General features: G+C 34.2%; 1 protein-coding gene, 1 long non-coding RNA gene and 1 pseudogene across 2 annotated transcripts; 2 read left to right on the forward strand and 1 right to left on the reverse strand.

Annotated features, from left to right (window-relative positions):
* Positions 1–3,397: 3,397 nt before the first annotated feature.
* LOC148766406 (secreted RxLR effector protein 161 pseudogene) lies at positions 3,398–4,078 on the forward strand (annotated as a pseudogene).
* Positions 4,079–6,030: 1,952 nt separating this feature from the next.
* LOC105965807 (Regulator of Vps4 activity in the MVB pathway protein) lies at positions 6,031–9,019 on the forward strand. The gene is made up of 7 exons (XM_012990362.2): positions 6,031–6,267; positions 6,387–6,519; positions 7,139–7,242; positions 7,366–7,537; positions 7,647–7,787; positions 7,976–8,076; positions 8,168–9,019. The coding sequence occupies exons 1-7, from the start codon at positions 6,173–6,175 to the stop codon at positions 8,754–8,756; spliced, it is 1,335 nt and encodes a 444-aa protein (XP_012845816.2). The 5' UTR covers positions 6,031–6,172; the 3' UTR covers positions 8,757–9,019.
* Positions 9,020–11,094: 2,075 nt separating this feature from the next.
* Positions 11,095–11,892, reverse strand: LOC148766407 (uncharacterized). Its single transcript, XR_016034932.1, has 3 exons — positions 11,683–11,892; positions 11,480–11,551; positions 11,095–11,220 (listed from the first exon to the last, which is right to left on the reverse strand). It is a non-coding gene; the product is annotated as an uncharacterized LOC148766407 (long non-coding RNA).
* Positions 11,893–17,891: the final 5,999 nt, after the last annotated feature.

A 17,891-nucleotide genomic window follows, 5' to 3' on the forward strand; every position in this document is an offset into this window, starting at 1 on the left:
TACTCTGTAACTCTGTGTGATTCTGTGTGATTCTGTGTGATTCCTTGTGATTCCTTGTGATTCTGTGCCTTTCATCTGTGTGAATCATGAATGCATATCCTGTTGCTCCTTTTGATGGGAAAGGTGACTTTTCTATATGGCAACAGAAAATGAAAGGTGTTTTAGTTCAGCAAAAATGTTTTAAAGCTATTACTCTAAACTATGAAGATACCACACCTGCTGCTAAGAAAGCTGAATTTGATGAACTTGCTTATTCCTTGATGATCTTGAATGTGAGTGATTCTGTGATTAGAAAATTAGGAAAGCAAGATAATGCTAAAGCTTTATGGGAAAAACTGCAAGATCTGTACACTGAAACCTCTTTGCCCTCAAAAATGTTTTTACTTGAAAAGTTTTTCAGATTTAAACTGGATTTGAGTAAAGATATTGATGAGAATCTGGATATTTTTACAAAGCTAGTTCAGGACATTAAATTAACTGGAGATAAAAACATTGATGATTATACTCCTATTGTGCTTTTAAATGCAATTCCTGACACCTATAGTGATGTAAAATCTGCTATTAAGTATGGCAGAGATCAGGTTACTCTTGACACTGTTATAAATGGTTTGAAAAGCAAAGAACTGGATTTAAAAACCAATAAGGGTAACAAATCTTTTGGTGATGTTAACTTTGTGAAAGGAAAGCCTAAATATAAGTTTCAAAACAAGGCCTCTTCCAGTAATAACAACCAAAATCAGTCTTTTCAAAAACCTAAAAAGGGCAAAGAGTGGAGTAAGAACAAGATCAAAGGCAGAAAATGCTATAATTGTGGTAAACCTGGTCATTATGCAAATGAATGTTCTGAACCTAAAAAGGATAAGAATAATGAACAGGCTAATGTTGTTGTTGATAATCTGGGTGATGTCTTCATGATTGGTGAGTCTGTGCATGATTGTGTTAACTCTGTGATCTCTTCTCTATGTGATAATGATTGGATCTTTGATTCTGCATGCACACACCACATGACTCCTAATAGACACTTATTTACATCCTATGTGGAACTGAAAATGTAAATGTGTCTATGGCTGATAGCAGTGGTATTAATGTGGTTGGCTTAGGAACTATTATCCTTAAGTTTGAATCTGGTTTTGAACTTATGCTTAAAAATGTGAGACATGTTCCTAATTTGAGTAGTAATTTGCTTTCTGTGGCTGTACTTGAGGATAGTGGTCTGCATGGAAGTTGGGGAAATGGTTGCCAAAACATTATGAAAGATGATCAGTTTGTGTTCAAAGCTGTTAGAATGCAAAATTTGTATGTGTGTTCTGCTGAACCCTTGTTGCATGCTAATTCTGTTAAACATGATCATTCTAGTCTTTGGCATAGGAGGTTAGGTCACATAAGTGCTAAAGGGCTTGAGTTATTGCATAAAAACAATTATCTTGATAATGACTGTGTGTCTGAACTGCCCATATGTGACTCTTGCATTTTAGGAAAACAGACTAAGGTCCAATTTCCTGTATCTCCTTTCCCTAACTCTTCAAAATGCACTGATATTCTTGAATATATACATGCTGATGTGTGGGGCCCTGCCCCAGTTCCTAGTCATGGTGGTAATAGATACTTTCTCTCTGTGGTTGATGATTTTTCCAGAAAAGTGTTTGTTTTCTTGCTGAAAAATAAATCTGATGTGTTTCAAAGATTTAAAGCATGGAAAGTTTTAATTGAAAATCAAACTGGAAAGAAAATTAAAACCTTGAGAACAGACAATGGAACTGAATTCTGTAATGCTGAATTTGATGATATGTGTGTTGAATCTGGCATAAAGAGGTATAAAACTGTAGCTTACACCCCTCAGCAAAATGGTGTTGCTGAGAGGATGAATAGGACATTACTTGATAGAGTTAGGTCCATGTTAAATTCATCTGGCTTGTCTAAAATGTTTTGGGGTGAAGCTATTTTAACTGCTGCATATGTGATCAATAGATCACCTTCTGTGCCTCTATGTGGTGAACTACCTGAAACTAAGTGGTCTGGTATTCCTGTTAGTTTGTCTAATCTTAGAGTATTTGGTTGCTCTGCTTTTGTGCACCAGAAACATGATAAACTTGATCCCAGGTCTGTTAAATGTGTTTTCTTGGGTTATCCAGAGGGGGTTAAGGGTTATAGGTGCTGGCTTAAGGGGGAACAGGGGTTTAAAACTGTGATAAGTAGAAATGTGATATTCAATGAGAATGAGTTTCCTTGTTTGTCTGTTGTTTCTTCTGAGTCTACCTCTGCTGAGGTGGAGACTTCCCCTGTTATACCTGCTCAACATGAAACTATATCTGATTCTGATAGTGAAACTGATAATAATGTGCCTGAAAATGATGTGTTTGATCAAAATGTTAATACTAATGTGCCTGATGTGGAAAATCTTGGTGATTACCAACTTGCTAAGGACAGAAGTAGAAGAAACATCATTAGGCCTCATCATTTAGATGATTATCAGCTTGCATCTTATGTGTTTCATGTCTTTGAGTCTCTGGATGGTAAAGAACCTAAGTCTTATAGGGAAGCCCTTAAATCTAATGAATCTGTGTCTTGGTTGAATGCTATGAATGAAGAAATTGAATCTTTGCATGTTAACCATACTTGGACTCTTGTGCCAAAACCAGCTGAATGCTCATTAGTTGACTGTAAATGGCTGTTCAAAGTTAAGCATGAATCTGATTCACTTAGATATAAGGCTAGGCTAGTGGCTAAGGGGTTCACCCAAAAAGAAGGAATTGATTATACTGAGATATTTGCTCCTGTTGTGAAATTTACTACTGTGAGAATAATGCTTGCCTTAATTGCTCAATTTGATTGGGAATTAAAACAAATGGATGTGAAAACCGCATTTCTCCATGGTGAATTAGATAAGCAAATATACATGAAACAGCCTGAAGGTTTTCTTGATGTGAAACATCCTGATTATGTGTGTTTATTGAAAAAATCTTTGTATGGTCTTAAGCAGTCCCCTAGACAGTGGAATAAAAGATTTGATGCATGCATGAAATCCTTAAATTTTTTGAGAAGTTCTTATGATCCATGCTTGTATTTCAAACACTCTGCCAAAATTCCTGTATTCTTGCTCCTTTATGTGGATGATATGCTTCTGACCAGCCCTTGTATTAAAACAATCAATTATGTTATTAAATGTCTTAGTGATGAATTTGACATGAAATTGCTTGGAAATTCTAAAAGAATACTTGGCATGGACATAATCAGAGATAGAAAAGGCTGTTCATTGTTCCTTAATCAATCTTCTTACACTGAAAAAATGCTTGAGAAATTTTCTATGCAATCTGCAAAACCTGTATCTGTTCCTCTTGCTGCCCATTTTGTGTTAAGTAGGGAACAGTCTCCCAAGACTGAACCTGAAATGTCTTAGATGAAAAATGTGCCTTATGCAAATGCTATAGGGTCTGTTATGTACTTAATGGTCAGCACCAGACCAGATATTGCTTATTCTGTGAGCTATCTGAGTAGGTATATGTCTAATCCAGGTTTGCCTCACTGGGAGGCTCTTAAGTGGTTGCTTAGATATTTAAAAGGATCTTTGAAACTTGGTTTGCTGTTTTCTAAGTGTAAAACTGAAAGTGAACTCTGTGGGTATGTGGACTCTAATTTTGCAAATTGTAGAGATAGCAGAAAATCATCTACTTCTTATGTGTTTACTTTGAATGGTTCCTGTGTAAGCTGGAAATCTCAGCTTCAAAGCATTGTGGCTCTGTCCACTACTGAGGCAGAATATGTAGCCACAACTGAGGCTTTCAAAGAAGCTATCTGGCTTAAAGGCCTGCTGATTGAAATTGGTTTTTACAGGAACAAAGTGGTAGTGTTTTCTGACAGTCAGTCTGGTATACAATTGTGCAAAAACCCTGTCTTCCATGATAGAACTAAGCATATTGAGATTAAATTTCACTTTATTAGAAGAATTGTGGAAGAAGGGATTATTGACCTTGAAAAAATTCCCTCAGAGTTCAACCCTGCTGATATGGGTACTAAGTGCTTACCAGTTGAGAAATTTCGTTCTTGTTTGAAAAACTTGAACCTAATTTCCCAAGATTAAAATGCTGTGTGCTATTTTCTACAGTCTTGTGACTGACTATGTGCTGTCTGTGTGAATGAATGTGTGCATGTTTTTCTTTGTGAACTACAATGTGTTGTGTCTATGTGACAACCTCTTCTGATTGTCTATGTGAAATCAGAAAGATATGCTAGTACTACTTTGTGTTTTACATGTATATCAAAAACAACAATGATGACTTCCAATAAACCATAAAATTCACTAATGATACACTTTGGTCCAAGGTGGAGATTTGTTGTGGTTGTGGCCCAAGTGTGTCTTGGGCCTATAGCCCAATTTCCCATTACACACACACTTGTCTATTAGGAAAGGCCCAAACCAGAATAAATCTAGAAGGCTTAAATCTGAACCGTTGGTTCTGGTGTGATCTCAGCCGTTCATTCTAGTTGACCTTTCCTCTCCCTTGTACTCCTTTTCCCGTTTTGTGCCCTAGACAATCTCTGTTCTCTCCTTTGGTCCCCCTCTGCTTCTTTCTTCTTTTGCTCCAGCAACCATGGGCCATCCGCCGCCGTCCTTGGCCGTGCTTGTCCCAGTAGTTGTCTCTTCAACGGCTCCATTTGACTGGAGTCACTATTTAATGCGGAGAGATGTGTGGCAGAGGGTAAGACCTAGATAGAAACCCTAATTTCAAACACCTTGCCTTCTTCTTCTGTGAGTTGGGTCTGTGGTGAGTGGGTGAGGAGCTGAGTGCTTCTTCTTCGTGGTCTTACTGATAATCTGAGTGGTTTGGGGGGGGGGGGGGTTTGAGTGCAGAGAGAGGGATTGGTTCTGAGTATGGTGCAATCCTAGACTGTGTGTGTGTGTAACAGTGGATACCTTTGTGGATCTGTGTGTGTGAATTGGTTTGGAAGACTGAGCTGTCTTCAATTTCATACTTCTGTTTATACATTCATATTTGTTTATCTTCTGGTTTATTTTCTAACATCTCTTCTGAGTTCCATTTGTAAGCTTTCTTTGGGTAGAATCCTTACATTATATTTGATGCAAACCACACTACCTCTCCGCCGCCGCTGTTCCGATCACCCAAATTTGGATCTATCTGCTGCCACATTAACGATTTCTGACAAATTTTGTGACGGGAAGAAGATGACTTTTTTTCCTTTTTTTTTTTGTGATTTATTTATATTTAGCCTCTTGTCAAGGAATGAAATTGGTGTTGCGGTTGTGGTGGTGGTGGTGCAGCGGCGGAACAGAGGTGGTGGTAGTGGTGGTGTGTGATTATTATTATTATTTTTTTTTTCCTGATTTATTAGAGGTGAAAACCTCCTCTCCCATGTTCGGTTGCCAAGATGGATTAAGGAAGAAGATGCAGGCCAATTTTCTCTATTTTTTCTTCTTTTTTCTTTTTTCTTTTTTCATTTTTCTCTTTTCTTTTTTCAAAAACCTTGTGAGATGGCGAAATTACCCCTTTATTTGCACGTGTGAGTTGCACATGTGCATTTCAGGGAACAATTTGGCTAAAAATGGTCAATTTCAACGCCGGTGCTACAATATAGTAAGTTGAGGTATGACTCTGCAACTTTTTTCCGTTCAGGGGGTAAAGCGCAAAAAGGCCCAAAGTTTAGGGGATTTTTTGCAGTTAACCCTTTTTAATATGCACAAGTTTTTCTTTCCTATTTCCGAAATTTCGATATTCGATTCTTGGTGAAACGAAATAGAACTAATTTTTATCTAAAAAAAACTCAATTTTTTTTGTTCTTCAAAAGTACCAATTCCGATACCAATAAGTTATAACCATGATTAAGAGCAATGAGTTTTCATAGGATTCTTTAGCAACAACATCGATGTTGTAAATGTAAAAAGGGTCCAAGTCAAGTAACGGCTCTATTTCCCATAAATTATCAGAAGTCGGCCGAAAGGAATGGGCCTTCTTTCCTACAGATGCCACGTCATAATAACAAATTCTATTAAATAAATAAAATAATTAAATAAAAGGAATAATTTCCTTGTATTCGACCGTTGTGCTCACAACCCTCTCTCTCTCTCCTCTCTCTTCTCTCACACACACACACAGTCACGACGCTCTTCCTTTTAGTCGGAGGTTACAAAAGCGAACAAGGAATTGGAGAAAAAAAAATGACGACAGTGGGAAGCGCCGCCACAAGCCACTGGAAGAAGGCCGTCAAGATGGGACTCGCTCTCTTCCGCCGTGGCTTCAATCCTTCCAAATGGTACCACCACCCATTCGTCTCGATTATTTAATCATTCATTCATTCTCTCTCTCTCTCCTCTCTCTCTCTCTCTCTAGTTGTGTTAATTTGTGTGTGTGTGTGATTGTGTGTGTGTGAAGCAAAACAATGGCGAAAATGACGGTGGCGAGAGTGAAACTGCTGAGGAACAAGAGAGATGTGGTGATAAAGCAAATGAGGCGTGACATTGCTATGCTCCTCGAGTCTGGTCAAGATGCCACTGCTCGTATTCGGGTACCTTTTTACTTACATTAAACCTCTTCTCAAATTGTTTTTTTTTTTTGTTTGGAGAATTGATTTTGTAATTGAAACCCTTGAATTAGGACTTTAATTGACGTTTCAAGAGACGAATTTGCCCTGCTTAGGTTAATTATATATAAAAAAAAACTAGGATTGGCTAGAAAATAAGGCTACAATTTTAGGGTTTCGAAAAAAAATGAGTAGGAAATTTTCTGTATAAATATTAAAATGACAGTCTTCGCTATTAAGTAATAACTCAATCTCCATGTTGTTTTGTTGTCATTATTAGTTTTGAGTTTGATCAGCTATTCGTTAAATTGAAGCGTATTCGTCTGAGGTTGGATGTACATTTCTTATGGAATGGACCCAAGTTTCGTTTTTTCTCTCTCGAGACTCGAAAAGGAACTTAAGGGTTAAGTTTCATAGCATAGCAGTTGAAAAGTTAAGTGTTGGCCGGCCCGAAAAGTTTATGCACTAACCCGAAAATCAAATAAGACCTCATTATTTAGTAAATCATGACTTATCTAACAAACCAAATGAATATTTATGTTAAACTGTATGCGCGTTACCAAAGCATCGTGCTTACGTTATGCTTTCATGGATGGTGGTGTAGGTTGAACATGTGATAAGAGAACAGAATATAATGGCTGCAAATGAGTTAATCGAGCTTTTCTGTGAGCTTGTTGTCGCCAGGCTTTCTATCATTGCAAAGCAGAGGTGTGTGTTCTTGTTCTGCATATAAACCTATGAATGTTCGTTTACTATGTACTCGTCAGTGTTAAGTGTATGATGAATAAGCATGATTGGTCTTTGTTTGTTTCGACTTGTTTTTTGTTACAGGGAATGCCCAGCTGACCTTAAAGAAGGGATATCGAGTTTAATATTTGCAGGCCCACGATGCTCAGATATTCCGGAGCTGTTATCCATTCGAGATGTTTTCCAGAAGAAGTACGGCAAAGATTTCGTATCTGCAGCCACTGATCTACGACCCAATGCCGGTGTCAATCGCATGGTATATTATATATATAATTTTGAAAATTTGAAATTTTGAATTTTGAAATAGATCGAGTGAAACACTAGAAAAATTAACTTGAGTGGGTTGCTTTTTTATCTTGCTGCAGCTTATTGAGAAGCTCTCTGTTAAGACACCGTCGGGTGAAGTAAAAATGAAAGTTCTGAAGGAAATAGCCAAGGAATATCAGGTCCAGTGGGATGTCACAGAATCCGAGGTGGAGCTTTTGAAGCCACCGGAAGAGCGTATTGTACTCTCTCTCTCTCTCTCTCTCTCTCTCTCTCTCTCTCTCTCTCTCTCTCTCTCTCTCTCTCTCTCTCTCTCTCTCTCTCTCACACACACACACACACACACACACATTCTTACATAGACATAGGTTATGCCAACAATGCACTTGAGTCTCCGTCGCTTATTCCCTTCCATTTTTTCTTTCTGTAGGAAGGGCCAAACAATTTTGTGAGTGCTACAAGTTTACCTGTAAAACAAGTTCCGTGGCAACCTCCAGAGCCAAATATGCCAAATAATGCTGCATCAAACAGGTAATTACTCGATTGCGCATTTAACCATTAAATTCATATCTTATTTGTACCCAAAAAAAGAAAATAAATAAATAATCATATTGTTGAACAGAGGAGAAGCCAATATGACGAATTTTCAAGAGCTGGCATCAGCTGCCGGTGTCGCCGCTGAGAAAGCACTTGCCGCTGCTGAAGCTGCCGCCCACTTGGCTTCTTCTTACCAGTCTGCAAATAATAACATTAGTTTGCCTAAAAATTCTCAAGCTGAATACGATGATCATCAGAGGATAAATCCTTCTTCCGAATACTCTGATCATGGTAGAAAGATGCATAGAAGACAGAGCTATAACTGTCAGAGAGCGCACACAAATATCAAATTCGACGAATCATCGGACTACGACGAAGAAATCGAGATGGAAGTGCCACCACCACCGCCACCGCAGAGGCAGAGTGAAGCTAGGAAAATCAATAGAAGGCATAGCTACAATAATGCACCTCAATACGATGAATCTGACTCTGATGATGATGATGATTACTCAGAGGTGGGCCCACATAGAGGAGCAGCAGGGACCAATAGAGCTGCGCCAGATCGTCCAGCGCCGCAAGTTCCGGATAGACGTGTTCATCCAAAATTGCCTGATTACGATGCACTGGCTGCTCGTTTTGAAGCTCTCAAACATCACAAGACTCAATCCAAGTAGTCGATTTTTTTTTTCTTTTGATATGATATTTTTTGGACTTTGGTCAGTTTGGTGTGCACTTGAACTTGTGTGTTTCTTTTTTTATTTTATTTTATTTATTTATTTAATATAGTATATAAATCATGTAGGTTTTAATGGTGTGTCCATATATATATGTATCAGATGGTGGGAAAATTTTCAGGCAGTTTATAGTTCCCTTTCTTTATGCAATGTAATGTAATAATATTTTGTTTTATTCATTGATGTCAGATGGTCCTTTTTAATTGTGAAAAGTGTGAAAATTAGTAGTGGTTTTGAATGAAGAGTAAAACAGGTAGGTGTTTGCAAAAACTTTTTAGATACTGATTATGAGTTTTTTTTTTTTTTTTTGGGTTCGTAATCAGTTTTTGAGTATTTTTAAAACTATTTTTGGTTTTTACCTCTCTTAAAATTAGTTGGTACTACAGTAGAACCTCGATAAATTAATACCCGATAAATTAATAATCTCGCTTAAATAATAAATTTTCCCGGTCCCGACTCGGGGACAACGTGCTAAATTAATAATTCGCTAAATTTATAAGATAATACACATTCGAAAAATTTAAGAAGCCCCATATAATATATAAATTAATAATGCATACAAATAATTCTTAAATTACATGGTATAGTTCATATTTTATAGATCAATGAAAGTTTAATACAATACAATCTAATTGTTGCTTGTTTCTGTTAAAGTTCACATTACCATAAATCTCGTCCCTCACTTTTCTTAACATAGTTAGAACTTTCGGTATAGTTTTGTCATAACTCAACATAAAATCGTTCTATACCATTGCTACTTTAAGAGCTTCCGTTCGTGAAACGGGCTCTATAATGCATTGACGAATGGTACAATGAATAATATACACGTAATTTTTTTTTTAAAAAAATGTATTTATTGAAAATAATAATAAAAGTAATTTCATGAATTAATAATTTATTAATTAATGTATAAATTAATAATTATTAATTTATCGATAAGTTAATATTTCGCTAAATTAATGAAATTTTGATGGTCCCAACAGTATTAATTTATAGAGGTTTAACTGTAGTAATCTTCCCCGTGCGATGCACGGGTAGTACTCGAGAAAAAAAAATGATTATGAATCGAAGGGTTGCAAGTACACAATCTTGAATACAATCCAAAAGAGTATGCATCCCAAAGTACCACGAAAAGAAAATTAAAACTACATCATAATAAATGCATAATATAACAGAGATCTTTCTAAGGCCTTGTTTGATTGCCTCTTAATGACCTCTTAATACAACTTAAACTTTTATTTGTTGAGATAGAAGCAATTCAGTTTGTTTGGTACATAACTCTGAATGGAACCAATTACTGCTGACCGATTCAGCCGAAAACTCAAGTCTTATTGGTTCATTGGTCGGCTGAATATAAATGAATATAATGTAGACAAAATTATCCCCTAAAATTTGTTGAAAGTGGTGGACCTTTTGAAGACAACATAACTCGGAATGAAAGTGGTGGCATTTCTAATAGTTTGTCAAATGTTTCGAAGCTTGTTTATGTAATTTGTTTTTGATTCATTATTTTATAATAAAAATGTAATTTGCCACAGTTTGGTCCTTCCACTACTGAAATATTGAAATTTGTTTATTTTTCATTGTTACTTTCTATTATATATTAGTTTTACAATCAATGTTCAGAATAAAATTGAAAATTTTATTTTTTTATATATAAAAAATGTTTAATTTAGATAAATTTTGTGAAAAAGAAATATAATACATTATTAATTACAATGGACATAGTTAATAACTTTTCTAGTAAATAAATATATGTTTACCAATTATAAGGGCTAATATCGTAAAATTATATTATTCTGATGCAATAGCTTTTTCAGTTATCAAACAAACTTAAACGTTCAACATTCAGTGATAAGACTTTCATCTTAATCATTTAGTTATGTTTTCAGCATTCAGTGTTCTATGCTTAATGTTATCAAACATAGCCTAAGTTGTAATTGTGAATCCAACTTTTATCAGAAAGAAACAGTGTCAAGACTAAGTGTTATGACATTTTACCAAATTATCCAAATATTTACGTGATCTCACGCATGTTTGTCCCCTTATTTGTCTTAGATAATACGGTCTTGTCTTGTCTAAGACTTCATTCCAGAAGAGCAAATAAACGACAAACTTTTACCGAAAATACTACAAATAAAAACAGGGAACATTGAAAACATTAATAATTTTAAACAATCTAGCAATGAACCAAAGCAAGACCTGGAATAGAGAAAAATGTTTTTTTTTTTGCTATGCTTAATCAAAGTCTTGTATCAAACAAAGGTAAACAAAATAAAAAACATGAACACTGTTGACAAAAAATATGCCCGGAGGTGATGTAGATAAGGCCTGGTCTGCATTTGAAGTATGAAGACGAAGTCCCAAGAAAACACCGCAATGAAACTCCAAATCGATAAATAATCTAGCAATAAAAATTGACAAAGTCACATACCCGTGATAAAACAGTTGGTTGATAGAATATTAGTGCAGTAAAATACATTTCTCGTATGTGGAATTCGCATCAAATAAAAAGATAACTGGAAAAAATAGCCACGGAGCAAAATACATAAAATGACCAACACTCAACATCGAGGGTTAAGTTTTTAACAGGATCTTAATGTGTATTTGTAAGAAATAAAAACATGGATAAAAGGAAACTAAAAATGGTACAAATAACTTACGAAACAACTTTGGGAGATATTATCTTCAGGCTCAGATTTGGTTAAAGATGACAGTCTAAACAGTCGAACTATCTACACAAACATGGAGTAAATAAAGGAGAATATAAAGTTTTTGAAAATTGGATTTCAGGTGAAGAAAGCACTTACATATATAATTTGCCAAACGACCAAAAAAGATTGTAATTAGATGAGTAGAAACGAACCGTCAGAGGCTCGGCGGAGGAGAGACAAAACATCCACCCAAGAGGTGTCATTGCAGGAAGGGATTGAATTACAGCCAATCAACATCGATAACTATCCTGCATAAATCGACACATTATGGACTTGATTTTCATCTGTAAAATAATGCAAATACAATAAATTTGGAAACCATAGCTACTAAATAAATCAACACAGTTGAGAATAAATAAAAATAAATCATTTGAATAAATTCAAGACAGGAAGAAAAAACCATATCCTAATATAATATGATTATATGAATACCAAGTTAAACTAATTATTGTTGAAAACAATACAACCCAATGAAATTTACCTGTAGCCCATAAACGACGTCAAGTCTCTGATCACAAACATGCATCTGTCATGTCCTGTCCGAGAGTAGCAAACAATTCACCATGAAAATAACTAAAAACAAAACTGAAGTTAGAAAAACAAATCTACAGTACGTGCTCTTTGTTGGAGACTAAATCCCACGCCATCTACATGAACAATGATCATTAAAAAATAGGATTTAACAAATTCCAAAAAAAAAAGATCCACGTTGATGAAAGTTCATATGAGATCTAACTTCAGAAAATTATTGACGAAAAACTCCAATTAAATCATATCAGATGAAAATAAATCAAAATCAAAACTAATAAAAAGAGAGAAAAATAAAGGTTCTTCTTCTAAAATACCTTTTAATGATTATGGCAATGGTTTGAGGAGGCACTTTCAATTCTTCATAAGCAAATTTCAGATTTTACTTTCAGGCTTTGGCAGCTAAACAATATTCTAATAACTGGGGCGCAACTCGCATGGTCGAAGAACGGAAAAATTAAAAATCTCATACGCCATGAAAAATTGCAGGGGGGAGAAATATAAGGAGAAGATAAAACGGTTCTATTATATGAGTGAAAACAGTGAACGTGTGCAAAGAAGAAGGGAGAGAAAAAAGGAAAAAAAAGAAAAACTCAACTAAATTGAACGTGGCTAAAGAAACCGTCCAAAAAATGAGACTAAAAGAGAAAAATAATAACTTGCATAAACATGTGTATAAAGAAACAGATGATTAATTTTAAAATTTAATTATGTTTTACTAAAAATACCCCTAGTACTACCCCGTGCGATGCACGGTAAATATGTAGTTAAGTTTTGTAATTAATTAAATTGATGCCTATAAGAAGCATTAGGAATTCCCGATTATGAATTAGTTTTCTTTTGTAAGTAAATTGTTTACATGTCATGTATCAATATATATGTGTGTGTATGTTCAAATCATAACTTTTTATATTGTTATGCAAATGAAGATGTCAAACAATCGGTGGAGATCTGTGAAGATAAACCACCTGAAACATTTTAACAACAAATTAAAGTGGTGGTCATTTTAGTTCTCACATTCTATAAAAACAACAACTATTTCAAATTCCATATAATACTATAACATCAGAAGATCCATTAAATCTAATAATAAACAAATATCTGGATGAAAGAAAACAGAGAAAAATCCCATGTAGCCATGTAAAAAAAAAATCTACTAAGATAAACAAAGTTAAAATAAGAAAAAAGAAAAGGATACAAATAACTACCTTGTGGAATGTGATGTTGCCAGAGCCATGAGAAGCAACAGCTTCAAACACCTCGATCAACTCCCCAACTTTATAAAAATGATTCCCATCACAAACACACCTAGTAATATTTGCCGAAATCCAATTCCATCAGGACAATCCTGTATAGATTTTAGCAGCGCAACCCCATTTGTGAAGCCCGGTTATTCGAAAAATTTGAGGAAACATTTCTATACAAAGTCGATGAATAAATCATGAATAAAAGAATGTGTGAGAGAGAAAGTTAGAGATGTCAAGCGATTAAAAATAAACTGAAAAATACCGATATTTTAAGCATCTATAAAAACACAATTGAAACTATTTTAACCATATGCCGGACATGGTGTGGTGACAAAATTATGTATACTAAGCTCTCTTGATAGAGTACAAAAAAGGAGTGATGTTTGATGATGCTTTGTAAGGGATAAGGCTTAAAAGTTTTTTTACAAACTGCAATAAATGACTGCAAATTTGTCATAAATACAATTCTACTTCCATGTAAGAAGATCATATTTTCGAATAATAATTTCTATGACACTTACAGTTTCAGGAGCAAAATCAATTTCATGATTTCCTGCAGTCCAAATCCAAGTCTGATAAGCCATAACTCTTTAACCAAATCTTTCCCATGTACCCCATATAAATTTGTCCAAGAAATTTTCAATAAACACCTAATAGCAAAAAAAAAAAAAAAAACACTGTGAAGTCGTTAGTTAAAGAGAACAACAAAGGTGGAAAAACAATATTCGTTAAATTCGAGCAGGGGAAAACACATCGAACACTTTATGAAGAACATTACAAAAACGAAAAACAAATAACCATTAGTTGAATTGTTAACAAAAACGAAGACAAATAATTGCTTACACTGAAGATTATTGGTACGACCAAAGAGAGGCAAATCAAATACTGTCTGTAAACCGATATTTTTTAGTTTTTTGGTGACACATATATATGGGACAATTTGTGGGAGTTGAGATTGAGAAATCGTTGAGAAAAAGGGGGAAAATGGGGCGGTTAAGAAGAGAGTGGCTAACGTAAAAAAGAGAAGAAAAAAAGAAGACAAAAATAAAATAGGGATAATTAGCTGAAACCCCCTTATTTGAAACTTATATGGCTGGGGATCCATTTTGTTAGTTGATTATAGCTATAGGTCCCTTGACCAATAAATTTAATATAAATTAAATTAAATTATTTTTCTATTGACATTAATACCCTTAATTATTATTTATATTAATTTAGTTACTTATTGAATATATGAATAAAATCCCACATTTCACTCTCTCATTTAACTCCCCTCTCTCTCTCCTCTCCCTCACGTCTCCCCCTCCCTTTCTTTTCTCTTCTCTAACTCCTATCTCTCCTCTCAATCACGTCTATCTCTCTCCTTTTTTTTAATTTTTTTTTTTATTTTCTATTTTATAACAACAAAAATAAATAGCAAAATTGCAAAATACTTGTGTCAAGTTACAACAACAAATTGCAAAATACAATTAGCAACTTACAAACTGCAATTTATAACAGCAAAAATAAATAGCAAAATAAATATAATACGGAATCACCTACCATATGTCAAAAATATTTGTTTACAAATGTATTTTCAAAACAACACAATATGGAACTAATGATAATTTACTCAAACATCAGAGGTTCAAGTTTATTCTTCCTCGAACAATATTAGATATTTTTAAAATATAAAATATGAAATAAAAGATGATATAACAAACCAACAAACCATTTTTATTTAGGAATAAAGCAGTACATTAAATACAAAATCTTGTAAGATACAAATCAATAGATACAAGCAGTGTTGAAATATAGTCTATAAACAAACTACAATCTATCATAACTGATTATGGCTGGGTTGATGTCATAACGGACATAGTCTCGACGTCCGACTGAATTCACAACTTCCAAACGTAATCGGGGATCTTCTAGAAACATGATCGTGTCAGTAGCATCAACCTCTAATGAATCTCTTGTTTGTTTTCTTCTGGCCTATAGTTGCAGCGACGGTAAAATACGAGTTCAACCAAAAAAACTTCCAATCAAAATATGCACAAATTTGCATCAATGCATATTACAATATCAAAACGCATCATAGAATCCCGATAGAGAAATACAATGTTCAAAGTTGCAACAACGAGATGCAAAAAAATACAATTACTCGCAATATGCAATACATTATGAAACGGGAAAATACAAAAGATAAAAAAAGCCACACACGCATTAACTTTAATATGAGTTTAGGAAGATAACCAAAAATATGTGAAACCTTTCATAGTTATTCCCACAGAAGAAAAAAAAACTAATATTAATTTGCAATAACGAGCTGCAAATTAAAATATGCAGAACTGCAAAAGTTAAAATGAAAACCGTCTAAAGGGACAACATTAACAAACTTCAAGTTGCAGACAACAACATAAAAATATAAACTTCAACAACATCAACAAAATAGTGGCAACAACAACCAAATAATAGTATGCAAATAACTATATCCAAATGCAATTGTCAACAACAAACTGCAAAATGCAAACGATCAATGATAATAAGTTATTTTCAACAAGTATTTTGTTATGATAGATGAAACCATTTGTTAAGACACCAAACTGCAAATATTACAGTAAAATGCAACTTATACTATGATAACAATAAAATTGAATTGAAATATAATATAAGAGCAAAATACGCATCATATAAGCAAAACCCAAAATAAACAGCAAAGTGCAAAATATACAAAAAACAGTAAAATCAAGGGCAATACCCAAAATAAACAGCAAAGTGTCAAAGTGCCAATTGTAATTTCAAATAAACAACAAAGTGCCAATGTGCCAATTGTAATTTCAAATAGCAATACACAGATTCAAAATTGCAACAGAACTACCAACAATACAATAGGTTTGCAAAAATTGACATGGCACCAAAAGTTAATGAAATATACAAAATACAATATACAATACGACAGCAAGTGCAAAACACATAATAAACATCAAAGTGCAAAATAGACATAAAAATAAAAAACAAACAAAAAAATATTATTTGCAGAAAACAAAGTTATTACCTGAGGTCGTAGGCTCCAAATCTCTGTCTTTGACTTCATTCATAAAAACACCCATTGTATTTCGTCAATGAATCGCGATTAAAAAAAAATACAAAAAAATGAAATATATAGCAAATTACCTGTACGTTTCCGATTTTGCGCCATCTTCTCGGATTCAAAACTACATCAATCTCAGCAATAAGGTACTATGATTACAGAGTTTTGGTTGAACGAAATGGAGGAGAGTTTTTGCATGTTTTAATTTGACCAGATTTGCAGATCTTTCTCTTCCGTGGCAGTTTGCAGAATTACAGTTCTCCGTCGATCTGAGAAGTAGGCCTATTGGGTAAATTGAAAGAGAACGAGAAGTGAGTAAATTGAAAGAGAACGAGGCAATTTCTCCCTTCGATGGCGGTGTGAAGATATACAACATTTTTGTCGATTTGAGAATTAGGGCTATTGGATAAATTAAAAGAAATGAGAGGTAAGATTTTGCAGTTTCAATCTCACGAGATTTCTTTGCCTCATTTTTAGCTAAAAAATCTGATTTGGTGAATAATTATTTTTAAAAGAAATTTTCCTATTTTATTGCAAAGGGCAAATCAGCCAAAAAAATTAATAGGGGGGTTTAGAAAAATAGGACTTATGACTTGGACTAGGACCTATACAATCTTAGAGTGGAGGGTTTATAAAAAAATACCCCAATAAAATAAAACTAATCTAATGAACGTGTGCAAGTGTGCAATAAATTAGGAGAAAAGAAGGAAACAAAAAAGTGAAAAACTTAAATAACGTAACATATTGAAACCTTATGAAACCCTACAAAGGAGGAAGATAAATCTGATTGGTTCATTCATTTAAACGTGCACCACGTTGCTTCTATATATGTGGCAGTTTTTTTGTGTGCACTTATTCAATGCATACGGTAGAAAATTTAGGAAGTCAGATTTTTTTCTTACAAAATTACACTTAGGGCAACAAATATTCACCAAAATGGGTCTAGGGTTTCGGGGAAAACCTTTCTTTTATATATAAAGATAACCAACCCTTATTAAGAAAGAACCCTTATTAAGAGAGCTGATATCTAGCCTTACCAATAGGGTAAACGGTTTAGGGTTCGAGTCCCCCCTCCCCACTACTTCCCCTTGTAATGACTTGAATTACTTAATAATAAAAATAAAGATAAAAAGTTGGTTTTAAGCTATATGATTTCAAAAGTTTTTCTAGTTTACAAACACATTTATAAATAGGGAAAATAAGCTAGAAGTCCCTCAAAAATATTCTTTATAGCAGTAAAGACAGACGCGCAGTAAGGACAAACGTATAGATGTTTCCCACAACATATGCACAATGATTTGCACACCTTAGTTGCAAATCTTAGTCATATTAATAAGCAACGACTTTGTTAAAATATAGCAACGAGAAAACTAAAACAAGAATAGACGTTTCCCTCCCACAGTATATACACAACTTACACAGACAGCTTAGTTACACAGTTTAGACAGCTAAGTTACACAACTAAAACAAGTTGTTAGTATATCTTAGTTACACAGCTTAGTTAAATACGCTG

Source organism: Erythranthe guttata, chromosome 12 (assembly GCF_056151865.1).
Source record: "Erythranthe guttata isolate IM_541 chromosome 12, IM_541, whole genome shotgun sequence".
Classification (NCBI taxonomy): Eukaryota; Viridiplantae; Streptophyta; class Magnoliopsida; order Lamiales; family Phrymaceae; genus Erythranthe; species Erythranthe guttata.

Excerpts from the sequence above, each read along its gene's own strand:
- LOC105965807 (XM_012990362.2), top strand. The coding sequence starts at position 6,173 with ATGACGACAGTGGGAAGCGCCGCCACAAGCCACTGGAAGAAGGCCGTC. Across the intron at positions 7,243-7,365 it reads TCTATCATTGCAAAGCAGAG|GGAATGCCCAGCTGACCTTA; the intron begins GTGTGTGTTCTT and ends TTTTTGTTACAG. Across the intron at positions 7,788-7,975 it reads AGCCACCGGAAGAGCGTATT|GAAGGGCCAAACAATTTTGT; the intron begins GTACTCTCTCTC and ends TTCTTTCTGTAG.